The 27,407-nt window shown below is 42.5% G+C and overlaps 1 protein-coding gene across 3 annotated transcripts in view; it reads left to right on the forward strand.

Annotated features, from left to right (window-relative positions):
• The first annotated feature begins 23,414 nt into the window (after positions 1-23,414).
• LSAMP (limbic system associated membrane protein) overlaps positions 23,415-27,407 on the forward strand; it is a 417,986-nt gene continuing 413,993 nt past the window's right edge. For all 3 annotated transcript variants that reach the window (XM_072398412.1, XM_072398411.1, XM_072398413.1), the window contains exon 1: positions 23,415-24,032. In XM_072398412.1, coding sequence (XP_072254513.1) covers positions 23,878-24,032 — 155 coding nt within the window. In that variant the 5' untranslated portion in view covers positions 23,415-23,877. The remainder of the gene's footprint in view (positions 24,033-27,407) is intronic.

A 27,407-nucleotide genomic window follows, 5' to 3' on the forward strand; every position in this document is an offset into this window, starting at 1 on the left:
CCTGCACGTGCCGGGGATGAATGAACACTAAAATGTCCACTTTTAAAAAACGTTTGAAACAGGAAGGGCAGTATTGCGGAAGGATAAAGGCAATGTCCCATCTGCAATAATCCCTCCTACCCCTTTGATTACTCCAAAGTTGCACATGCTTTGGTAGCCAAGATACCTGGCAATTCTGGCTTCCCTTGCATGTGCATGTGACAGGACCATAAAAGTTCCATGGTGTCCCTTCCGCAATAATCCCTCCTACCTTCCTGATTGCTCCAGGTATCTGGCAAACAATGCAGCTTAAGCTTTGGTAGCCAAGATACCCGGCAATTCTGGCTTCTCCTGCCATTGCAGGGCATGAATGAACTCTGGCATGCTTGTGCAGGGGTTACATCACTTTGGACTAGCCAATTGAGTTGGCTAAAGATTTTTTACAGTAATAGAAGAAAGAAAAAGATGATGGTGCCTTGCCATGGAACACAGGTGAAGGAATTACAGGTGAGTAATGCAAGGTTTAGTTCTGCTTAAACAGGTAATAAACTTCTATCAATGGGAGGGAAGGGAGTTCAAAGAAACAAAATACAAGTGATAGACTACATCATAAATTTAATTTTCATCTTTCCCCATAATTCCCCTTGGTTCCTGGCTTCACCCCCCCCCCCCCAGGTGCTTCCCCCTGCAGTCTCAGCCCAGTTTGTTCCATGCAGCATAAAGATGCGGGGACACAGTCGCTGTGATTAAGCTGCTCCCTCCCTAAGTGCGCCATCAGAGCTGTTTAATCATTTAGGAAGTATAGTTAAACATTGTAAATGCGATGCATATTTAGTGAAAGTGTGTCATTTAAGAAACGCATCTCCTTCTCTTCAATTAGGATGAAATATATCACATGGCACCCCACGACGTCTGCACACTGTCAAGATTTATAGGCGTTGTTTAATGTGGAGCATACATACATGATTAGACGGAGCCACGCTGTGTCGGTGCCAGCCTAACTGCTGAGAATAAGAGGGCCGGAGCACTGTCCAGCATCGATGTTTGAGGATCTAAAAATAAAAAATGTTACATGATGGCTGCTTTAGTTTTCTTTTTTATTATTTTTCTTGTCATATACTTCTTATGTCACTATACTGTCCTATAGTTACAACACTTACTTACCCTACGAGCACAGCATAGCAGCGTTCTCACTAGGGATGAGCGATTTTTTAAACTCGACTTCGTGGTGACTTTGGCCGTTCTCGCTTACCGAAATTGTAAGCGACAATGGCCAGTATAATTTCGCCGATTGAGCTCGGATTAAAAAAAAAAAAAAGATTGCGGGCTGTGCTGACAAATTAATGCAACGTCGGCTGAATTCATTGATCAGCTCAGTGTGCGATCCCCGGCACTAGAGCTTAAATAGGGACAAGTCTCCCCATTCAAAACCTCCAGTGCTCTCTGATTGGCAGAGGAAAGCTCCCCCGGGGATCGCAAACAAGAGCATTCTCAGGGAATCCTGTGAATCCCCTGTGAATCCCCCTGTTATAATTTCCTCGATCTTCCGATGGTTTCGCAAAATCGGTTTGCCTAAATTTCGCGGAACCATCAGAAGTTCGAGGAAATTTTCGCAAGAATGCCAGAGGCATTCTCACTCATCCCTAGTTGTCACTATGTATTAGGAGTCAGGACTACAAATCACATCTGAAACTATGGGGTGCAGTGTTCTCCCCAGGCCGTTTTAGCTGGGTATACTGCCCAGCACTTTTCAATAACCACCCGACTGTTTTTTGATAGTTACTGAAATGATGGGTCACAATACAGGGGCACCAGACAGCTACGGCATATTATGAAGATCCTGAAAAAATGGGACATAGTAGGGGGGTGGGCAGTAGAAAGTTGGAACAAATTAGAAAGGCAGTAGAAAGATTGGGGACACTAAATTTTCCATGTGTTGCCCTGTCAACTTTTTGATCTCCTACCTACAGCTTCTTCCTACACTAGGTAAGTATGATTGACAGATAACATTGGATTATTCCATGCGTCTACCATTTGTGGGCCTGATTTGTTAAAGCTCCCCAAGGCTGGAGAAGATACACTTTCATCCATAAACCTGGGAGATCTAGCAAACCTGGAGAGGGTTTCTTATAAGTCATGTGCTATTTGTTAGCAAATGTTTTCAATACAGGGCCAGATCCATTCCAGGTTTGCTGGATCACCCAGCATCACTGATGAAAGTGTATCCTCTCCTGCCTTGGAAAGCTTTAACCCCCCTAGCGGTTTTCCCAAGTGTGACTCGGGGTGGATTTCCCAGGCAAAAAGTGGTAATTCACTTGGGGGAGCTTTTAAGTAAAAAAAAAAAAAACGCTTACCATGTTTTGTCAGTGTCCCCCGGCGTCCTGTTGGTTCCCGCAGATCCTGGGGACAGGTCCTCTTCCTCCACTATTCAGCCGCATAATGCAGCGACGATCTCCAGGGTTTCCCTGTGACGTAGGTGCATGTGTTGGTGCAGGTGGGCGGATCGGCGGGAAATTCAAATAATTTTGTATTGAATTCAATACAAAATAGCTGTATTGAGTCCAATACAAAGAAATGTTCATATATTATATATAACTATATTATATATATATATATATATATATATATATTATACATGGTACTGTACACTTACATTGCATGGTTTTTTTTTAACAGATTTTTGTGTTTTGTTATTTAAAGTTCATTATTAAATTTATTAAATATCATTGAGTTATGCCTAAGAATTACAGCCTACAATGAAAAATAAATTTCCATGCAAAAAATTGTACCGCTTTTTGCATGGAATTTTGGCCAGAATTAGACCTCTAGGGAGGTTAATAAATCAAGCCCAGTCTCTTAATCAGGGTTTTCTTTATTATATCCCACCCTCAAAAAAAGTTGGGCTATCTTGGTCTGAATTCCGAGGCCACGTGCTAGCAAACATCACTTTGTTTCTAAATCCATCTCCAAGAAGTAAAACAGTCATCTGGTTAATAAATTCCCCATGTGCCAAAAAGTCATAGAGCTCCGATCTTTTCACAAGCCGGTTCTTTTCCTCCGTTCCCCGTGGGGAAATTACATCCCGTACCCTCCACGCGCCAAAGACGGAAAGCGGGAAAAATCATTGGCACGCGGCGAGGCATTCACACGTCTACATGTAGCCCTGACAAAACATAAAAGACAAACATATTATAGCACTTATATGCCAAGCAGGAAAATTATACAGGGCAGAGAATTCTAAAGAAATGTACTGAGAGTTAAATGGGATCTGGAAGGTGAACGCCACTATAGCCAAGTTAAGTCAAATTTCTAATAAAAGATCCAAAGCTGTTATTTCCTTTTATTCACGCTTGTTTTCTATAAAAATTATAATGCACTTCAAAGGTAACATTTTGATTGCTGGAAATATGAAAAGCACAACTGTTTACATTGTATTTATTTTTATTTGATTTTTTTGAAGTGGCATTTGCAATAAAACATTTATTTAGCTGCAGGGGACTAATTACAAAATTGGAATGTTTAGCCGATGTTTTTATATTTTACGATACCCCAAAAAAATGTAAAAAAAAAGTCAGGTGTGAAAATGAACATTTCTGTTACATGGGGATTAGCAGAGAGGGGTACAAAAATTGTTACAATGCAGAACATTTGCATTGCCCAGTTTGTGAGTTGTTTGCTTTGCATGTTCCCTGATTATTGTATTGATGTCAAATTGCTCAGGGAGGGGTGGATCTTTATTTTTATTTTAGAAAAGTTTTTTTATGTCCAACCTTTGCCAACTTTTAGTGGTCTGTTTATACAGCCTTAAATCTGACATTCACTGAAACATTCTCTGGTGGAGAATCTCCCATATGTTTCAATGGCAGTACTTTTACAGCAGTGCCTGATGCCTCTGCTAGGCTAGGATTTGATCCATGGGAGTGCCAGTGCTTTATGCCCCAATGCCTCAGCTGCATAATAAAAGGTAACTCCCCCCAAGACTGAAAGAAATAATAACTGCTGGTTAAAGACCAATCATCCTGCCCCCATGTTTGTTCCCCTTTATTGTGGAATTGTCAAGAATACTTTCAAATGGTTTCCCACTTTAGGAGATGCCCCCCCCCCCCATTCCCCAAATTGGGTTTTCCTTCCAAACTTGAATAAATTGTTTTTGAACCATACACAAGGAATAGCCTTCTTATACTTACCTTCTTTCATGTCCATGAGTTTCAATGGCGGTAACTGATTCACCACCAGGGAATGTTTCAATGAATGTTAGATTCACTGCCTTTTTTTAAGTTTCAGCTTTGCCACCACACTTATACCCGAACCGAAAGTCTTTGGTTTGCTAAAAGCTTCCCAGCCGGTCATGTTATTTCTCGATCATGTGTGGCTGAATGCCACTTGCCCCTCTAAGAACCTGGACATGTAAATAGTTAGCATGGAGGAATCTAGTTTGATATTAGAAAAAATTATACAAATCCCTCCTCTAATTAGGAATAGCCATGCACCACCCGGTACAGAATTTGTCAATCCCTACTTTGTCCAGGTCAGACACACCAAAGCACCCAAAAACAGAAAAAAAGCTTTTATTTTACAGAAAAAAATCATTTTTTAATTTATATTTTCACTTGGGCCAAGTTCCAACAAATCTGCCTGACCTCCCTTCCTCTCCTCCAGAAATTTTGGTAAAAATTCCATATTCAGAGACTTGAAAAGTTGCAATCTATTTTTATGTACAGTAAAAAAGTATTCCGAAAATAAATGTTTTGTTTTCGCATCTCTACAACTGAATAGATTTGGTATTCATGTTGCGCAAAATCCCATTATAAGGCAGCGTCTCTCAGGCAGAGGTTTCTAGGGGTTCCTTGAACAATGAGCAGTTGTAAGGTAAATCAATATTACTTTCACACTGTTAGTCTAGGAAGTCTCCTATTGTTAGGTCCATATATCACACAGCAGTGCCTGATACCTCCGCTAGGCTAGGATGATACATGGGAGCGCTGCTGCCTTATACCGCAATGGCACATTAAAAGGTGGCTCTCCCCAGTACTGATTATTATTATTATTATTAATAATAATAAACAGGATTTATATAGCGCCATCACGCAGCACTGCACATTGAATAGGCATTCCAAATGACGAATACAGACACAGGAGGAGGAGATGACTCTATCCAGAAGAGCTTACAATCTAGGAGATATTTCCTTTCCTTTATTGTAGCATGATCCAAAATACTGTCATCTTCTACATACCCCTCCCGCCAAAACATAATTGGCATTTTCTACCAATTATTGGACCCTATATTGGGAATAGAGTTCTTTTCCTTGCCATTGTCTTTTTACTGTCCTAGACACTACGGCAATCAGCCTGGACAGAAGGGTTAAGGAATCTGGGCCCCCAATGAAACACAAACCATCAATGGGGGAGCCAGTTGAGCTATGGACATGGCTTATGGTTATGAGCTATGGACATGGACTGCAGAGGATTATGGGAGAACTGGCTCTTATTCGTCTTTATTTGTCCAAGTGTCCATTATAATCCCTCTGCATCCGGCCTGGGAGGTATTGACTGTCATTATGGGACTAGAAGGCCCCGGATGTCATTGTGCGGTGCCAGTTGGGCACAGAGGGCGGGTCCCACTCTTCTTAATCCTCATTACATAGCTGCCTAATTTATCTTTGTTATTATTTGTATGTGCTAGTTTGTTCATTTGTGTTCACAATATCCTCTCCACTGTGCCTTTCTCTAGCATCCAATTAGCAGCACTTAACAGCTGTTAAATGGCGTAATTGCTCGTTGTTAGCTATCCTCATGCAGCATCAACCGAGAATTTAATTGAATGCAATTTACTGCTCACAAGTCCATCAGCTCGGCTCAGAAAGGATGGAGGGAAAAAAGAAACAGGAGAAAAACACAGAAAAATCTATGATCTCCGTGCAATTTCTTTCCCTGCCAAGCCAGGAAAGGCTGTTCAATAAAATTGGCCTTTGCATTTCACTGGAGATAGGTGAAATGCTGCGAGCAGAAAGACGCTGTTCACACATGAAAGTTGATGGGAATTAAGTGCTTTTCCCGTGCCAATGGAAACTGAGAGAGGAGATAACTGCAACTTTGTTGGGTGAAGTTCCCGAAAGTTAAATTGGCCATAGAGATGTCTTTCCGCTGCTCTTTTCTGGAGCCCATCTGGTGCTAAAAAACTTTTTATATGCAATTTAGGTTTAAAGGTCAGGTGTGAGCAAAGAATGGCTATTCAAAACATAGACATGCAAGCATGCAAGCAAATTGCAAGCATTTGTGCCCCTCCCCATCAATAAAAGATCCTCTGTAATCTGGTTTGCCAATAAAACAGATCCCCATCTAGCCCAAAGGCCAACTCCTCCAATGATGGCCTCATTCCCACAATGTAACCCCTGTGTTGTGGGGGTCTGTAGATAAGGTGCTTATTTAATTTAATAAGATTTTTTTAGGCTTTGGGTCCTTATTGGCAAGAAAATGGGGTCATAATCATGTGTGCTTCTCTCTTACCCATAAATGGTCCTCTAGAATCTGGTTAGATCCATCAATCCTCCAGTGACTAACCTGCCACATCATCATCAAAAATCTACTAGGGGTCTACTAGGCTCGCCATGCCTACCTCCCCCCACCCTTTAACATCCACTACAAAAAATCTACTAGGGGGTCACATCAAACCCCGCCATGCCTATCCTTCCCCCCTCCCCCCTAACATCCACATCTCAGCCCCCTGGAAGTTCCCATCGATACTTCAGACAATTTATATGAAATGCAGGAAAGGTGGCCGCTGTGCATCAGATGCAATCGCAAAGTGTAAAATAGAGCAATGCATCAAAGAGACGTCTGCTCACAGATCCCTTCCTGAGATCCATCACCCTGCGATGAGTCTGGAGGGCAGCACAGAGGGCGATGCATCATATGCCAAACTATCATGCAAGAGAATTAGTATTCTGCTATTACAATGAATGGAGGCTTCTGGATATACACTCATACATGGAAATAGGATTAAATTGGAACCGTAGGGGGATTTCAGGGGCCAGGAATTATTAATTAATGTGGTTTTCACTTTGCTTTTTATGTTTTCTGTACCATGTTTCTATTGCTGTGTTACCTATACAGATTTGTGCTCCTTGAGCCCGGTTGTATTGTTAGGTATCTCTATTATCATTTCCCAGGCTCAGGTGCACGCGCCTCATAAGGAAGAGACAATAAATGAGTTTGTTAGGCAGTGTGCGGGCGGACGGCCTTCATTATGATTTCTAATTGGTATTTAAATCCCAGTGTGAGGCTGCATGATTGGCCGCCTGCAGATTAGGAAACGACTTCCTTCACCGCCGTCTGTATTGCTGTGTTTATCTTTGTTTATTTTCAGGTCTCTTGGCTTCTTGGGTTCTCCTTCCAACTTGTGCACTCCCAGCGTTGCTGGAGATGGCGTCTCTGCGGCATCATTTGCTTAGTGCCCAATGTGTCCACCATTGAGTGAGCACCCTCTGCTGGTTTACAAGGCACTGGCTCTATCGTATTGTGTACCCCAATCCCTCTCCCCATACACACCACCTCTTTTACCCCTTTTAGTAAAGGTTGTCTCACTATATGGCAATAATATCATTTTTACCAACTGAAATCCAATTCAGTGACTTTGCCTTTAGGAAATGATCATTAGCTTGCTGCAGGCAGGAGGAAGCACTTCCTCTGTCACTTCTCCCCCAAGGATTAGACTGTAACATTGTATCTTTGTATCAAGTCACAAGCTTGCAGCAGATGGTTGGGGAGTGTAGACATTTCTAAATACAGCCGAAATCTGAGCAGGCATCGGGATTTACTTACTTGTGTTGCATGTGAGTGATGACTGAGCAAACATGGCTCTATTCTTTCTGGAGAACAAAGGCATTGTTAAGGGGAGTGCTGAAATGTTTGTAAAAGTTAACAAATACCTGAGGATCACCGTAGCAGCCATAGTGGTTGCTGTGGATCCCAAAACTGACGGTGACCTGCAGAGATTGTTACTTTATTGCGTCCCCCAGGCATCTTCTCAATTTCCCCCAATCTCCCAGTATGTTGGCAGGCTAGTGGTGGTGTGTACCAGTCCAGACCATGTTGCACCAACAACAAGGCTTTGATACCACCCTTGCCTAGCCCACAATACTTGTGGCCGAATCATTGAGCCCGATGAAGGAGAAATCTGGGCTGGAGAGGGTGGCAAGCTGCATGCACACTTGGGCATAGAGGAACTGCACCCATAATGGCATTTGGTGCCAGGGCAGCAGGGAGACTGTGGCAAGTGAGTGTTCATGTTCAGTGCTTGTTGTTCCTTTCTGTCCTCCGGTCATATAGATACTGGAGAGTGCAACATTGCAAACCCCCCTATGCTGCATAAAGGGAATAAAATTGGATAAAGTTCCAGCCTTTTCCCTTTTTACTAAAATGATCGTGCTTGGGCCCTTGTTTTAAATAAATAAAATAGGTTGGAGATTTTTTTTTTCTAAAGAGACTATGATAAGCTTAGTGATTTGGGGAAAGCAGCCTCCAGGTTCACAAATCGCTTATAAGAAATATTACCAGCGAGCGTTTCTGCAAAATCCGCAGACACTATCCCATTTGGCAAAATTTATGTCCCTGGAATAACATGATGGAGTTGGGAACCCATTGGGTATTCAGGCAGACGTACAAAAAAAAATCAAGTATATGAGTAAATGCAATATTTGTTGCTGAAAGCTTACCATAGGGTAGGACATACTTAAAAAATCGAGCACGCAGATCCTTACCTCCAGGACAGCACACAGGCTAAAGGAGAAGTTGCAAATTCTCTGAATGCCAAGCCAAAAAGCTGACAAGTCGATACTGCCTGTGTATAATGAGCCCTGGATGGCCCTAAATTATCACACGTGTTCCTGACATAATTAGACTCTTCTACCCTTTAGGATTGCTCTGTTTTATTTTAGATCTCGTGTTTCTTTGCTTGTATTGACTCTCAGCTGTTCTGCTGCTATGGCCGGTTTATTAGACTGATCGATGGAACTTCTCTGCCCAGAAATCCCAAAGCTTATCCGCTTAAAGGAAACCTGCACTGGAGTTCTCAGTTCTGATACTTGCTGGGCCCATGATGAAGGGTTCCCAGAATTCCTGCTTTATTTATTTTATATTGCCTATAATTGGAACAGGAAGGTATGCACAAAGGTATGAAGGAACACACAAACCTACCAGGTGGGCAGTTGTGAATTATAAAAAGCATTGGTAACATATAGGTGGCCAGGGGCTGATGCAGACAACTAGGCTTCATCATATTTGGATAGACTCAAACATAAATAGCACATTTTCAGCTAAAACCAGGCCTGAGCTTCCCAAAAAGTGGCTTTGCTCCAACTTGTTTCTCATATTCATAGGCTTCAAAATGTTGCTCACCTTGTGGTCAGAAAGCTACTTTGGTTTGGCTTCTGGACATATTCAGCCGAATATCTTCTAATCAAACATAGACATGTTTGGTCAACATAATTATTGATTGTCTTTATTTTGCATTTATTGTTTTCTAGTTTAAGGTCATGTGCATTGGTGAACTGCAGTGCCGTTCAGTTTGAAGGGCACGCTAATGCACCCCCACCATGCATATGCAATCTGTTCTGCAGTAGGTGAGAACTCTCTCGCACACGTCCTCTCTATCACAATTTGTCAAACTGTCTGCAGCAAGATGAATGTTTCACCATGTGCTAAAATATTGTGTATAGCCACAGTTCTGGCTGATCTTCAAATACCCCTAAAATGTAAATACATCTGAGATGCAGCACACTGCATTGCATAATAACAAACAACTATACTTTGCGGAGCAATCTCAGAAGAAAACGAAAGGTATAGGTAGGTTTTTTTTAACTTCTCAGATGTTTTGACTTGAGGGGTTACAATATTGCAAGCTATGTGCTAATAATCCCATGATATACACACCAAAAATAAGCAGCCTATAGCCAAAGATCTTTGGATAGCTAGATGACCATCACACCTATATTGGACATTGGACGCACCTCATTGGACATCCCACACCATGGGCATTGATATGGAGTTGGTTTAGCTTGCTGCTAACTTCTAATCTTCTGAGAAGGGTTTCTACAAGATTTTGGAGTGTGTGCCCCAGGGAACATTTGTGAGGTCAGGAACCAATGTTGCTTAAGAAGATCCGGTTTATCAATGGAATTGGAACAGATTACAAAGGTCTTCAGTAAGGTTGAGGACAGAGATCTGATGTGACAAGTGAAGAGATGGCTTATGTGGTCTCAAGGGTGTTCAGTAGGGTTGAGGTCATGGCTCCTTGCAGGACACTCAAGTTCCTTCTCGCAAAACTGGTCACCCCATCACACCTTGATGGAGCTGGTTTGTAGGAAGCCATGCTAACAGAGGAAAGGGCCATCACCAAACTGTGACCACAAAACTTAACAGTTGTCCAAAATTTCTTGGTATTTTATAGAACAGTGGGACTCATGCAACTCTAGGGTTCCAGAGGTTTCTAAGGGTTTTTTGAGCAATAAGCAATGTGTGCCTCTTAGGTCAGTTCAGGAGACATCAATGAAATTTTTGGCTATCTGTAAGGGTGACATTCTTCCCAATGGCCAGCAATGTAAGAGGAATTCCTCCCATTGAATACCATGTTAATGTACTGTGAGCTGTGGATTTAGGATTTATAGAAGGGGTTTCTTGAAGACCTGAAAGTTATGTTAAAAGGTTTGGAAAAGCTGTTGTAGAATGTACGATACTCCTACTGGAAACATCTAAATGCAATAATATGGAGGAGGGGTGTACTTACGTTTGCCCATATAAGTTGAAGTGATGGTCAGGGGCCCATAAACTTTTATCCATATGGTTTCTTTGATGAATAGGATATCAAAAGCCCTATAAACCATCCATCTTTTTGCACTCCTTATTTTTTTTTTCTATGCTCTCTTGTGGTTCTTCCAAACAGAACTCAGAGAGCCCGAAGCCAAATGTCCGTCCCACCCCATAACACACTTACCAGTACTTTATTGTAGCTTTTAGGCTTTTTAGCCTATACTGTCTTGTGGTTTTGATTAATTCTATTTTTCCCCTGGATTCCTAACGCTGCAAATCACAGGTTTGACAAACTAGCTGAGAACAAGCTTGCGCCGCCTCTATCAGCGGGAAGTGTCTCACTGTCATGGCTCCCCGCGGTAAGATCTGCAAAGTGGAGTCCACTGCATAAACAACCATCAGACAGCCAGCAACCTGTGCACTTTACATAAACACCGCATTAAAAGGCATCCTGGGAACACAAACAGACTTAAGGCAATGCCATGAAAAGGCTGCTTATTTGATCTTTCAGGAAATAATGCATGTCGGAGAATACATTTCCGTAAGGCTGTCTAACAGGTCTCGGTGCAGCGATTAAACATTTTTTTGCCTCAAACGGTCGAATGCAAAGGGAAGGTTTTATTTTTTTATAGTAAAAGGCGTTTAATTTGAACTTTGTGCGCCCGTCAATCTGCATGAATGCATTTCTTTACCAGCTGATACGGCGATTTAAATGGGCATTATTCTAAGTTGGGGAATGTTAGGAGTAAGCAAGTTTGGAGAGCGCGGAGAGGCCGATAGGACGGTCTAATCTCACATAGACTTATCCCACAAAAGCTGTTTTAATTCAGCGATAAAGCGGAATGTGTTTACACTGTGTCTAGGCACAAATATGCTATAGGAGGCCAGGAGAGAGAGAGGCTGTAAAATAATCCAATCTCCTTTCATAGCAACTCATTGCCCAAACATTCTGATAAACCGGAAACTATTTCTATTCACTACTACTAATATGTTTTGGTTATCATTTGATAGGCGGCTCCTCTGAGCTGAGGTATACGGAATGCAAAACAAATTGTACTGGAAAAAGCCAATGCGCCCTGCATACTGGGGGATTGTAAATATTTTGTACTTTTCTCTTTTTTTTCTTTGTTTTAGAGAAACTTTAGGTTTATTAATAATACTCAATTTTCCCGCCCTCCCTGGCCCTTATTATATTTATATCCAACACCCTTTTCTTTTCCTTCTTTCTCCTCTTTTATGGAATCATATTGCATTTTTTTCTTAAATGCTTTTTTTTTTTGCAATCAAGAGTCTTCTTCCCTCTCTTTATTCTTTCCCTTTTCCTTTCTTCATCGATAACTTCTATACTTCCTACCTCTATTTTTCCTTCTTACAACCTCCCATCCTTCTTTCTTTCTTTCTGTCTTTTCAATTTCTTTCTACCTTTTCTTACTGTTTCTTTTTCTTCTTTTCTACGTTCATTAACTTCCCCTTTGTTTTTCTTATCTTTTTCTCTTTCCTTTTATCTTCCTTTCTCCTTGCTTTCTGTTTCATCTTTCTCTTTCATTTGCCTTTTATTTTCTTTCTTCCTTCCATTCTTTCTTTCTCATCTCTTTCCTCCCTTATCCCTTTATTTTCCCTTTCCGTTCACCTTCCTTTCATTTCTCTTTACTTTCTTTACTTTTCCATTTCCTTTCCCATTCCCTCTCCCATTCCTCTTTTCTTTACTTTTTATTTTCTTTCTCCCTTCCATTCTTCCTCTTTTCTATCCCTTTCCCTTTTATTTTCCTTTTTTCTTTCTTTACTGTCCCTTTACCACTTTCCCTTCTGCCTTTCTTCTTCCTTTTCCATTTCTGTACATTTTTTCCCATTTCCTTTCCCTTGGCCTTCCTTTCCCCTTCCTTTTTCCTGTATTTCTCTTTCCTTACCATTTTCTTTCTTTCCCCTTTCCTTTCCCCTTCCTCTCGCTTTCATTCCCTTTTATTTTTCTTTTTTTCCCTTCATTCCTCATCTCCCATAACTTCCCCTTCCTTTTCTTTACCTTTTCCACTCTCTTTTTTTCATCCTTTCTTTACCTGTTCTTACCTTTCTTTCCCATTTCCTTTTCTTTCTTCTTCATTTCCACATTTTTTTTACCTTTCCTTTTCCTTTACCTTCACATTCCGTTTAGTTCTCTTTCCTTACTCTTCCATAAATTACCTCTTCTTTCCTCTCCCATTTCCCTTTTTTGTTTCATTTCCATTTCCTTTCTTTCTCATTTGCCTTTCCCCTTCCGCTCTCTTTTCTTTACCTTTTATTTTCTTTGTTTTGTTCCTTCCTCCCCATATCATTCCTTTCCTACCTTCTTCTATTCTTTTGTTTTTCCTTTTTTCCTTTCCCCTTCCTATTTGTTTTATTTTCAATTGCTTATCATTCCTTTCTTTCCCCTTTTCATTTATTTCTTCTTTTCCAATTCCTTTTCTTCCTTTCCCGTTCCTTTCTTCCTTCACATTTCCTTTCTTTTCCTTCCATTCTATTTGGTTTCCTTTTTTTCCTGATTTGTTTTCCCTTTCCTTCCTATCGTTGTACCTATAAGTTTAATGTTTCCTTGCCAAACAGACAGAGGAAGTACAGTTTCACTTTAAATATACATTTCAGCTTTTCCTGTGCAGCCGATAAATCTTGAACCTGGAGGTTATTTTCCAGGGAGAGATCCGAGGAGCTCCAGGACATTCCCTGGAAGTCCCTGGCTCCAATCTCCGGGTATCTATAGAAAGGTGATTACACTTTATATACGACCCTTCTCAGGTACCTTGTTATAAATAAACATTCACGGTGGGAATTTCATTAATAACAACCCCGCAGCATGCAGCCGGCCCCTCTGCTCTCATTAGCTGACCTGTATAGATTATTTTAATCCCAATCATTCAATATTTTTGTTTATTTTTATCCACGCGGCAGGTAATGAGCTTTCGGGGAGCCGTGGCCTCCTGCCAGCCACTAATGGTGGAGACGACGGCAACCTGCAAAGGACAGTCAGGGCTCAATTAACTAAGCAACGCTTTCGTGCGGGCCAACCGAAGGAGGAAAGGGCAAAAAAACAAAAAATCATTAAATCGGTTGGGAGACTTTTTAAAGCTGATCTTGAGAGCGCCGCTGTAATAAGCATATTTTAATGGGCAAATTTATCCTGCAGTATAAACATTTCCTAAATACGTGATGGATGAGGATTCACTCTGTCAGTTTTGGAAAGCCTGGGTATGGGGAGCAATGAAAAGCTGGATTTCAGGCCCCGGCATCATCATGCAAGAGCAGGGGGACGAGTGATAGGAGGAAAGTGGGGACGAGTCATAAATGACTGAGGAAATGCCTGCCTGCAGCAGAATGATGATATTATCTCAGACAAGGCAAAATCACTGGATGGGCGCCCATGGCCAGCTCACATATTCTTATAGTTGCCAAGGCCTGAAATATTGTATGCATTAGAAGTTCCTGCTTCACTGTCTGCATGCTTATTTCCTGTCAATACCACTAACTCTCAGCACCAAAAGTTTGCACATTGGTTGCTAACTTACAACACCAAAGTGTGCATCTTCAAGGGTGAGGATTCCTGTGGTTTCCTAACTATTGGAATCCTCATGGAATCCCAATAGATTCCTATGACTCCTATATTTTCTATTCTGGTACCTTTGAATAAAAACTTTTTGTTTCCTACTTTTTTTTCTATGGCTCCTCTATATAGTTCTACTCTGTAGATCTGCTAACTCCCAGCACCAGAGTTTGCATCTCTTGGGATGGGGATTCCTGTGGATTCCTATCCATAGGAATCCTTGTGGATTCCTATGACTCCTAAATTTGCTTTCCTGGTACCTTTGAATAAAGACTTTTTGTTTTCTACTTTGACAGCCCTGGAGATTCACAGTCAGCCACTGTCTCCATGCTTATTTCAGGGCAACAACAGTTTGCACTAGCAGTACCAGAGTGGGCATCTTGGGGATTCTGATGGATTTCTTATCAGAGAATCTCTTGCCGAATCCCAATGGATTCCTATGACTCCTTTATAGTTCTATTCTTGCAGGACTGCTTGTTTCAAGGCACTTACTCCCAGCACAAGAGTTTGCACCATACACACCAGAGTGTGCATCTGCAAGAGATAAGGAATCCCAGTGGATTCCTATGACTCCTTTGTAGTTCTACTCTTGTAGAACTGCTTATTTTAGGGCAATAACTCCCAGTATCATAGTTTGTACCAGAAAGTCTGGTTGCTAACTTACAACACCAGAGTGTGCATGTTTAAGGGTGAGCAGATTCCTAATTATAGAATCTCTCGTGGAATCTCAATGGATTCCTATAACTCCTATTCTTGCAGGATTGCTTGTTTCAAGGCACTAACTCCCAGCACCAGATATTTTATCAGGAAGTCTGATTGCTAACTTACAACACCAGAGTGTGCATCATCAAGGATGAGGATTCCTTTGGATTCCTATCTATAGGAATCCTCATTGAATCCCAAATGATTCCTATGATTGCTATACCGTTCTATTCTATGACCCAGAGCCATACAATCAGCCGATGTCTGAATGCTTATTTCAGGGTAATCACTCCCAGCATCAGAGTTTGTGCCAGCAAGTCCAATTGCTAACTTACAGCACCAGAGTGTGCTTCAAGGGTCAGGATTCCTGTGGATTCCTATTTAAGGATTCTCTCATGGAATCTCAATTGATTCCTGACTCTTATAGTTTGACTCTGGTACCTTTATATAAGGATTTTTTCCTACTTTGACAGCCTACGATATATACAGTCAGCTTCAGCACCAGAGTTTGTATCAGCAAGGCTGATTGCTAACTTACAACATCAGAGTGTGCATCTTCATGGATGAGGATTCCTTATCATAGAATCACTCATGGAATCTCAATGGATTCCTTTGACTCCTATATCATTCTATTCTTGCAGGATTGGTTGTTTCAAGGCACTAACTCCCAGCACCAGAATTTTTACCAGCAAGACTGATTGCTAACTTACAACACAAGAGTATTTATCTTCAAGGGTCAGAATTCCTATTTAAAGATTGTTTATGGAATCTCAATTGATTCCAATGGCCCTTATAGTTTTACTCTGGTACTTTTATATAAAGATTTGTCTTTTTTTCCTACTCCAGCCCCCGATATATACAGTCAGCTGCTATCTGGATGCCTATTTCAGGGCAATAACTCCCAGCACCAGAGTTTGTACCAGCAAGCATCTTCAAGGGTGAGGATTCACATGGATTCCTAATCACAGAATCTCTCATGGAATCTCAGTGGATTCCTAGGTCTCCTATATTTCTGGTACCTTTATATAAGGTTTTTTTTGCCTTTTTGACAGCCCCAGAGACATAGTCAGCCAACCCCCTCCCCCCCATGCAGCGGGCGCCACCGCAACGTTACAGTGGAAGGGGATTCAAAGCATCAACTCAAAGCCAGAAGTGGAAAACGGCAAGCGAAGGAATATGAATGATAAATTGGACATAACAAATCAAATTGCAGAGCCTTGGAATACGGCATGAAGAATGGCTTTGCGCTGACACTGTCAGCAGCCGTCAGTAAGACGAAGTTAAGGAAAGTGGAGAGCTGGAGAGAGAAAAAAAATATCTCATACATAAAATATGATTGGGATCTGCAGCCTCAACCGACGCGAATCAGCGGAGTTCTGCTTGGGTCTGACTTATGTTCTGAGGCCTGGCATTGCTTCTTCTACTCCGCCGAGCGCTACCTTCATTTAAGGGTCACCGAGCAGCTACGGAAAAAGTGGAAAACATCCAATTAATTGGATCTGGAGGGAGGCGCCGTTCTCCCCCGGCTGCTTAACATCGACGGTAACGACGCCACCGCCAGCCGCGTAATCAATTCATGCCACGTGTGGATGAGATGATAAATGATGAGCTCTTGTTCCAAAGAGGGGTGTAAGCTCATGATTTTGTTCCTGCGCTGGTCCGTTTGGCGCTTGGTACGTTCCAACAGAGCAAGAAAACCAAAAGCAATCACCCCGAAGCTTGGTACGTTCCAACAGAGCAAGAAAACCAAAAGCAATCACCCCGAATAATTTATAATGAGCTACTCTGCTCTGTGCGTAAGCAGTGGTATCTCTGCAAGGGTCAACAAGGGGCGTGGCTGTCCTGTGCAGAGACGCCACTGCTTCCCAATTCAAATACACAGAGGCATCATTCTGGCAGAAGGAGACTTTTTAGCTCAGGCTGCAGCTGCTTTTTAAAGAAAATCAAATGCACACATTTTGATTTGAATGTATTGTATGCAATTTGAAGGACTCCATTGCTGGAGAAGCTAACCTGAAACAAGTATGCAAATCGGGGAAGTCAGAATAAAATCAGGGCTCCTGATCAGATACAAAAAGCCTCAACGCGTCTTCCATACTTCACCCAAAAAGGATAAAGGTTTATAGCCTCTCTCGGGTTTTTATTGCTGTCAGGAAACATCCATCACTTCCTGTCTGGACAGGAAGTGATGGATTTCTCTCAACGGCAATAAAGATTTTGCAAATCATAAAAAAATGGTAGAATTGTAACTGTATAACTTTCAATACTAGAAGAAGAATAATGGACTGGAGTGATTTTGCCTCCATTAAGTCTCATTAAAGTGCCACCATCTGCCCCCTTCTGGTAACAGATGGTATTACACCTCACTATATGATACACCACTGAGCGCCAGGGAAAGTCTATCTGCTCATCTTTCTGTCTTTCAAGTAACGGCTAACTAAATTGGATTTTTATTTATTCTCAGTCTGCAAAGCATTGTATTATGTAGAAACTGACAGAGCATTATAAGGGGGCGCCAGGCAATTAACCTGTCTGCATCCCGGGGATCTGACAGTAACAGACTCCAGAGACAGAAGATAAACACTGAAGTGAAAGGCCAGCCACAGCAAAACTGCAAACAAAATCAAAGATTTGTTGCACAGGAACGCTTACATGGTCTAAGGAGCAACTCCGGGCAATGTGCTAATCTGCTTTACTTAATCCAGCAAACATTGGCGCCATGCTAAAGCCAGAAAGTCGTAGTCAGGGGTGGGTTGGATATTTGCCGCCAGTGCTAAATAGTTGGTGTCGGGTTTTGGGCTTTTGTATCCATGGCCAATCCTTCGTTAACATGAGCTATTCACATATCAATGCTTCGATGGGTGAATATTAGCTTGGATTTGTAGCCAGACCACCCTAGGTAACACCCACGTGTGGTGCTGAGCCTTCAAGATTGAAAGAACTGAAATCCAATGAATGTAAGGGACAGGGCCAGGGACATTTAGGCTGGGGAGGGAGGGGCTAGTTGATGTGGGACATCCACCAACCAGGAAATGAGGTGGAGCTTGATCTGACTTGCTGCAGTTTCTAATGCACATTGTGAGAAGATCATAATCTGCAGTGAAAGGAAAATTTAGTCCAGTAGAGGAGCCGATACAACTGCGCAGGGCTGAAGAAAGGTCTGGAGGGCAGATTTATTGAAGGGGAGGCTGGAAGGTAGATTTATTGAAGGGGAGGCTGGAAGGCAGATTTGGAAAGTTCCAATAAAGTTGGAAACTTTCAGGAATATTCACTTGATATTTGGTGAACTTGCTCATCATGAATGCAACGAACTTTAGGGAGGTAGGCATAAGCATCCCAAATCGCTGGTGGTTGTGAGCCAATGAAAATGCTGCCCACCATGTACATTATTAACCAGCTGGAAGTTGGGTTGCTAATGTAACTTAAGTTCTTATTGGCCAGTGGGCAAAGCCTATGACAGTCACTAACCAATGAAAATTGGGATCACTGGGACCATCTGCTCACTACTAGTGCCACCTGCTGGTGAGAAATGCTGGCAGCATCCTCATTGGGTCAGAATTGAATTGAAGCACCCATGAGCAATCAGGACAACTACCTGCATGCAATTTGCTTTGCAGCACCAATCAGCTACATGCAATCCACAGCTGCTAACTGGGGCAATTGTTTTTAATACTTTTTAATTATTTCCCAGCTCCCAACCAATCATCACTCAGCTTGCACTCCTTGCCATCCTGCAGCGACGTGGGCTACAGCTTTTCATTTCGCCTTATCTGTTGCTACCTTTATATGTCGCATTTTCTTCGCCAGTGTTAATCCACAAAGCCATCAACCCAATAAACCGCCCTCAAAAGCTCCCAGCTCAATATATAAACTGTGCAAGGTGGAGACTATTTTGGGAATTCCTCCTGAATCCGGGCTCAATTAAGAGTTATTATTGTAGAGATGGAAAGCAAAAAAATGAAGGTTAACCTGCCAGCGTGAATTGTAATTAGCGGCATTATTGCGCTCGAGAGGAGACCGTCTCTCCATACAAGAGCCATTAGCTAAAGTGTTTATTAGTTTATTGATTCCTCCTTGTAAAAACAACGGCAGGAGAGGAAGCGACATAGGCCGAGTCCTAGCGGCACGGGGGGGGGGTCTGTTCATGAACGCCCCCAGGCCCCTATCCCTGCGCCGCCTATGTAAGTTCCTGCAACTAATTGCATCTACAAAAAAACAAAATAGGGGTCTATTTATAAAGCAGTGAATCTGACATTCATCGCACCCTCAGCCATAACTACCCCGAGCACACAGAAGCTGCTTCTCCAGCAAAGAACATTCACTATAATAAGGTCATGCTGAAATATCAGCAGCTGTAGGTGGTGCAATGCACACATTCACCAGAAGATGGCGTCAGACTGAACATGTCATTGGTAAGGAATGCAGACATTAAATTGGTTTAAATAATTCTCTAAGTAATACAAAAAATTTGTAGATTGAAATTGTTACTTTGTGTCACACAAAAATGTAACACAATACCCATCCCAAGCCTGGTCTATAAGGATTTATATGATTGATCGGAGATTATTGGACTGTGATTGAAATCTCATGCATGTGCCTTGGGCAGACCCGTCCTGAGCAAAAAATGCCAACCACTTCATTACGAAGGAAATCATTTTAAAGGTTGAAATGGAAAACTTACCATAAGATAAATTTTTCATGTTAAACCAGAATAAGCCGCCAGCTGCTTTTCTTACAGAAGGACGGCACCATCTCTGTGCAGGCATCATCCAGGATCACTTTTGACTTCAGGATTAAAAAATTGGAATTATTTATAATATTATAATGTGGACACAGATATGACAAAGTTACAAGATTGATCCCTGGATGAAAGGAAAGAGTCACCTGATCATGAAACTCTATGGTATTGGTTTTAGCGCCACCTAGTGCTATAAAAAGGTGAGGTAAGGTGAGTAAGTTCTGCAGATGAGACCATTACGTAGACCTTCTTCTTGTCCCACCATGGGCACAGCACTGGTTCACCTTCTTTGTTACAATCAGAACGTTTTGGTTTAAAAACACCCAATTCCCCCTGGCCTGTGAAAGTAAAACTCCAATATTCCCCGGGTATGGAGAATTGTTACCCGCTACTGTCTGTGCAGTACTGAGGAATGCCACATTCCTGAGAATGGCTCCTCTGTAGACAAATGCTCATCTCTCCATCCTCAGCTGAATAAGTGGTTACTGAGGAAACTTAAAGAAGACTTTTCAAAGAATAGAAAGGGGGGCAGGGTAATTATCGGAGGGTCCATACATCTGTCAAGTCTGGGGGGTCATAGGTCAGGGAGTGTGACCCTAATGTCGGCTACTGTCGTCTGTCTCTGCTTCTATTATATTCCTGTCTAGCTTGTAATAAGATTACCGGACCCCACAGCCAGGACTATGAATAGGAACTGAGGAATAATTGGGGCAGGGAAGGGGGGGCCATTGGGGGTGGTAAAATCCAAATTTCCATTTTAACTCAACTGGAGACCAATAAAGAGCGGAGAGATTCTAGAGAAACAAATTCAAATCTGAATCACACTTAAATTTTTTTTAGGTGAAAAATGCTCGAAAAAAAATTGTATTATGTATAAAATTTATACAAATTTTTTTTTACCTAAATAGGTTTAGGAGGTTGTGAGGTTTTGTCCCTTTATTCCCCCCAAAAAAAGGGAGGTTGGGTTATATTTCAGCATGAAAGTCGCTGCACCATTTGGAACCCCTGAAAAACGTTTTAACTTTGCCTTTGTCTCCGGTGAAATTGGAAAAAAATTTGCACAAATTTTCTTAATTTTTGTGAAAATTTGGGCAAAAAAATTGTTTGACTAACGAGGTATAAACTGGAAAATCAAAGGAGTAGTTTGGAGCTGACATGCTCAGGATGGGGTGGAAATGGTGACCCTGAAGCTTTGAAAAATTAGGCGTGAGCAAAACTAAGAAATTATTTTTGAAAAATTTGGGAAAATATTTCTCAAATTTTCAAATCAACTGGAATATGTAAAGGTTTTATACTCCTTCCCCTTGGATGTGTGCCCACAGGTTTTCCGCCCCTGGAATATGTAACAGTAGGTCCCCTGCCCTTTTTCCTGCAATATATACCCCCCTCCCCCTGGGTTTTTTTACCCACAGGTTCCCCTCCCCCTGCGATTTCTACCCACAAGTCCCCCCTCCCCCTTCTTCCTATGGAAATGTACCTTTAGGTCCCTTACCTCTGTGTCTGGGATATCTACTGACAGGTCTCCTGCCCCCTGGTCTTGTACCTGTAAGTCCCCTGCCCCTCCCCCTGGGGTATGTACCTGTAGGTCCCCTCCCCCTCCCCCTCCCCCTGGGGTATGTACGGACAGAATCTCCCCAGGGAAGGTGATCGTGATAACAGTAGACCATGTCTCCGTCATTTGCATTAAACATTCAATTGCATTGCAAGCTTATCTAGCAAGGTGACAACAGAGGAGCACAATCAGGAGTCAGGGACTGAACGTTGTCAGCCTATAACAGGAGGTGTCTGAACAATGGCCTTAATGGCAGGATCACCAGAGCATATTTTAATAAAAGATTCAGATATAAAATATTAAAAATGACTGGAAACAATTCAATGTATAAGTCATACAGACATTTTTATTTTTAGAAGCTGAGACCATTTTTGAACAAATCCAGAGAATTTGTGTTGGCCGTTTCCTTTATTACCTCAATCTGTTTCTCGTTATTGTCAGATTGAATTCGCATTATTGTCATTGCTGGAAAATTCAATTTGGGGCCAGGGTAGCCTTTTCATCCTAATTGGTCCAATATGGTGCTGGCGGCCCGCCATGTACATTCATAGGTCGTATGATGACTAGAGTGCTCTGTATCTGCCACTTCCTGTCTACATGCACTTGCTGAGTTTGGCTTGGTTGAACATGCCTATGTAATGTGCTGACAAGGCTGCTTTTATTATCCACCAGGGGGCGCACGAAACAAGGTGACAACTCAAAAAGCTAATTGGGAGACAAGTATAGAGTGTTGTCACCTTATAACAGGAAGCTTAATGGCAGGATCACTAATCTTATATATATTTTTCTAGCTGTGTATTTTTCCCCAAATGCCTGGAACTTTATCTAAAATGGTGAATTAAACTGAATGTTTATATCAGTTCTCATGCACACACAGCATCGGTAAATGATAGATGGGATGACATCTGTGGAGCCTGCACCTTAAAAAGCAATGTCTTGTGTGGTGCTTGTAATACAATTGACCACTAGATGGAGCTATGGCTAGTCTATTGATGAAATATTTTAATTAAAATATGGAACAGTAAGTAATCAAATAGATAAAAGTTACACAAAAATTGTCAAACAGAAAAGTCAAAACGAATACAAACGGATCATGTGTTGTAGATTTATTTCACCTGCATTCCATTATATATAAATATATATATTTACACACATAGGGGTTTATTTATAAAGTAGTGAATCTGACATGTGTTTTCAATGGCAGTACAATATTATATATTATTATATATATATATATTTATATGGAGAATGACTATGACCATATATTATTACTATATAATAATAATAAACATAGCGCCAACATATTACGCAGCGCTGTACATTAAATAGGGGTTGCAAATGACAGACAGATACAGACAGTGACACAGGAGGAGGAGAGGACCCTGCCCCGAAGAGCTTACAATCTAGAATCTATATATATAAACAAACATATTACATACTATAGTGGCTAAATATCTATCAGATCCTAAATGAATACATCAAAATTTTCATTATGTCTATTGCACCCCTTATTTAATGTACACCGCTGCGTACTATGTTGGTGCTATATAAAAACTGTTTATTATTATTATTATTATTAATATTATTAATCATATTATTAATAATAAAATCTATAGCTCCGCCAAATGCTGTGGCGCAGTACAAAGAAAGGCCCCATACATTTAGATACCAAGATACAACAGAAAATCAATGCCCTGGCCATAGGAGCTTACAATCTAGCCAGGGTGCTTTAAAGACATCCTGCGAAGTGAGTCGTTGGCAAAGACGAAGCTCTTCGATCTGATAGCCAGGCCCTAGGAGTTAACGTTGCAGCAATTCGATGGTACCCGGAGATGGTCCTGGAAGAAGAGGCAGTGAATGAATAGGCAGCGGATGGTGGGGGGATTACGGTGGGTAAAAAAATAAATACCCGGGATTGTGTGCTTTGCTTCTCCTCCAGTATAAGCAGATCTCTGCATTTCATATGGATCCTCCTCCATCTCCCCCTCCCTTCCTTCTCCATCCATCTCTCTCTGAGCTTGGGAAAGTGGGTTAGTGAAGATTCTGTATACACACAGCCTCAGCAGCATTCACTCAGCAGCATTCACTCTCCGCTCTTCCCCAGATTCAGACTTTTTTTTTCCTTCACTCTGGGATTGTTTTGGGATTTCTGCCTTCGGATAATTTTCTTTTCTCCGCGAGAAAAACAAAAAATTTCAAAAATATCAACTACGCAACCTGCAGGATTTTTTTACACACCCCCCTTATCCTTGGGATTTAAACCCTTAGTTATCCAAGGGGGGCTCCATCTCCTCCACTTGGGCCCCTGATGAAATTTAACACTTTGGGAAACTGCCTGAAATATCTCATTCTGGAATTGTAACTGTGGAATTGTGGAATAAGACTTCCTTTTATTTTTTGGGAATTTTTGGATTTTTTTTTGGTGTTTTTGGTTGATTTTTTTGTTTGAACTGTTTGTTTGTTTTTTAATATTAATATTGGAAATTTGGGGAAATTTTTTTAAAAAAGAAACATTTTGTAAAGTTGGTGATCATGGTTTGGAGGTTGCAATCAGACAGGAATCAATTGCCACTCTTGCTCCTAAGACTCCTCTGCCTTCTTCCTACAGGGCTGCCTGTACGCAGTGTGGATTTTAACCGGAGTACGGACAACATCACGGTTCGCCAAGGGGATACAGCGGTCCTCAGGTAGGGGGCGCTTTGCCTGTGTTGTTTTTTCTTTTTACTTCTCTATCTGTTGACATGTTGCTTAATTCTTCAGTGTTACAAAGATCCTAGACCACAACTGTGATGCTGCGGAGTGTCAATGAAACTGCTCGGGCGAGCGTTAAGCGCTGTCTTAACAAAAGCCCGGCGTCCCGGTGTAGTGACCCTTGAACTGCTGGGCCGATCGTTATGGAAGGATTGATTTTTGTTTCAGTTGGCGGTGATTGAATAATTGCCCAGTTGTATGTTTGATAATTACAAGCTGCATTAAGTGTTTGCAAAACCCCTAACCTCAGAAGCCCAGCTGCGCCACGGTCTATGTTGTCGCCATGGGCATAGCGTTTCGATACATACCAATTAAATGCACCAGCTAAATGATGAAAAGATTGATCAGATGGGTGAAAAACAAGTTTGGCCCCTTGATGACTTGAGTCTTGAACAGGTGTTGTATTTATTGCAACACATATCTGTACAATGCTTGTTATTAAAGAAATCATATTGGGGCCCCTGTGGCCCCTATAGTCATGACTGAAGCCCATTCCATCTATGTGCCCATATCGGTTCTTTATCCTATGTACCAAGTGAGCAGATCAAAGCTTTACACAACTGTGCAACAACAAACAAGTGGCATTACCCAATGCACGGTCCTCATGGGCCCCTGGTGTCCTGACCCCGGTGCCCCTCTGTGGGTGGGCACGGTTCGTGGTTTTATCAGTTGATTTTTATATTGCGATGTCTCGTGTTTACAAAATTGTATACATTTATATCCCTGTGCAACAAAGTGACGAGGTGTTGTGTTTAGAAGTCACTTTCTGTGGTGTCCCCACTGAAGCGCTCGCATTGCCTGACGCATCTGAGTGGCACCAGTGCATTGATTGTTCCTAAAATATTCGTGGAGATCCTCTCCTACAAGGTGAAAATATTACTTTGTTGTGTCATATGAGCTGTTCCCCTAATTATATCCTAATACCCTGCTGGTATCACTGGTACCCTGCTCACATCCCCTGCATACCTAATAACCTACCTGGTTATTACCCCTGGTACCCTAATTATTTCCTTAATACCTTGCTAACATCCCTGATACCCCCTCCAACCCTAATACCCTCGTTGTGTCCCTGGTACTCTGCTTAAATCTCTGATACCCCCTCCCCTGCATACTTGAGAACCTGGGTATTACCCCTGGTACCCAAACTCCTTTGTGATATCCTCCAAGCATCAAATGAATCCTGCCTATATCCCTAATAAGCTGCCTGCATCTCTGGTTCCCCTTTCTGCACCCCTGGCATTCTGCCTGCACCCCTGGTACCTTGCCAACTTCTTTAATACTCTTCCTGCATTCTGGTGCCCTGCATGCATTACTGATACCCTTCCTGTATACCCCTAACCCTGGGTAATTGCTCTGCATCTCTAGTACCCTCACTGCATCCCTGATACCCTGATGGGAACCCTCATTCCCTGCTTTATCCCTGATACCCTACTCCCATCATTGGTACTCTGCCTCCATCCCTACTTCCCTGCCTTCCTCCCTGCTGCCCTGCATCTTGGGTCTCCTGCTTGCACCCCTAATACCCAGCCCACATCCCTTGTACTTTGCTTCTGTATTTGGACCATTTATGACTGTTACCCTTCCTCACTCACTTACCCTGTCTGTATGATTGGAACCCTGCCTTCCTCCCCTGTTGCCCTGCATACCTGGTACCCTCTCTACCGGCTACCCTGTATTCCTGGTACCCTACCTCCTTACCTGCTGCTCTGTATTCCTGTTACCCTACCTATCTACCTGCTGCCCCGTATCCCTGGTACCCTGCCTCCCTCCCTCCATCCCTGTTACCCTGCCTTCCTCCCTGTATTCCTGGTGCCCTGCCTTCCTCCCTGCGTCCTTGGTACCCTGCCTTCCTCCCCGGATCCCTGGTACCCTGCCTTCCTCCCTGTATCCCTGGTACCCTGCCTTCCTCCCCGGATCCTTGGTACCCTGCCTTCCTCCCTCCATCCCTGGTACCCTGCCTTCCTCACTCCATCCCTGGTACCCTGCCTTCCTCCCTCTATCCCTGGTACCCTGCATCCCTGGTACCCTGCCTTCCTCCCTCCATCCCTGGTACCCTGCCTTCCTCCCCGGATCCCTGGTACCCTGCCTCCCCAGTACCTGAAAAAATGCTCCCTGAAAGATTGACTCATCCCCGTCATGTGAAAATGATTAGGACAGAGTGAATCACATGCGAGGCTGCCTCCTCTGTGCTCGCAGGGAAGCTGATAAATTGCACTGCATCAATTCTCCGGTGCCGGTTATGGAGCAATTTTCTTTTTTTTTGGCGATCACCTTTAAGGCCTCTTTGGAAGCTGAACATCCAGAGGAAGACGCGGATAACGGCTGCGCTGAGCGGATGCGAGCTTAGGCCAGAATGTCGTATTCTCATTGCAGAGGCGAGCGAACGGACTCGCTGATTTGATATTGCGGACGGCTGGAGCAAGAGGTGTAAATATTCTGCTTGGCACGTTGGGGGTTAACCCCGCTGTTCCCGTATCACTCGGTGTCACTCTGCAATGTGGTGCCGAGGAACTGCTGACACGATGAAATGCATTTCATCGCCGTACGTGTCAGCGTGGGGGAGCCTATAGGATCCATCGCATTGCATGCAGCTATACCACGCATACACACATGTTTATCTCAGGGAAGAGCTGCGTGTCATCAGAGAATGCGGCACATGGAACACGGATGTCTCATGTGTGTCATCAGAGGATGCGTCACATGGAACACGGATGTATCATGTGGTCACATGGAACACGGATGTATCATGTGTGTCATCAGAGGATGCGTCACATGGAACACGGATGTCTCATGTGTGTCCTCACAACTGCTGAGAGATCCGTGTTCCTCACATGTGATTCACAATCTTATTCCTCACATTTATTGAACTCATCAAATATTTTACAGCCTCAAAAAAAAGAAAATTAGATTTCCGCTGGCGTTGCAGCTTCACCACCAATACACCATCAGGGCTTCGTAGGAGCCGGGGGACACAGAAATAATAATAATAAATAGCGAATGTCATTGGGGATTATTAGAACCACAGGGGTGTCAGAGGAATGAGGGGAAAGGGGAAGGGGGTCAGGGCTGTGGACCCCCACCCCATCCTTACTTGGTCTTTTGATGTGATGGGAGCCCCATCAGAGTTGTGCGCCTGCAGGCTGCTGCCTTGTATGCCCCATAACCTTTTTATGGCTGGAGTGTGATTTATTCTTCTCAGTTACTGGTAAAACTCTGCAAAGTAAGCATGTAGTGTGACCTTATCTACAGATTACTAACCCTGTACTGCTTCCTCCTCCATTATCTGACCACGTAGTCACTGTCATCGTATA

This window comes from Pyxicephalus adspersus, chromosome 1, assembly GCF_032062135.1.
Source record: "Pyxicephalus adspersus chromosome 1, UCB_Pads_2.0, whole genome shotgun sequence".
Classification (NCBI taxonomy): domain Eukaryota; kingdom Metazoa; phylum Chordata; class Amphibia; order Anura; family Pyxicephalidae; genus Pyxicephalus; species Pyxicephalus adspersus.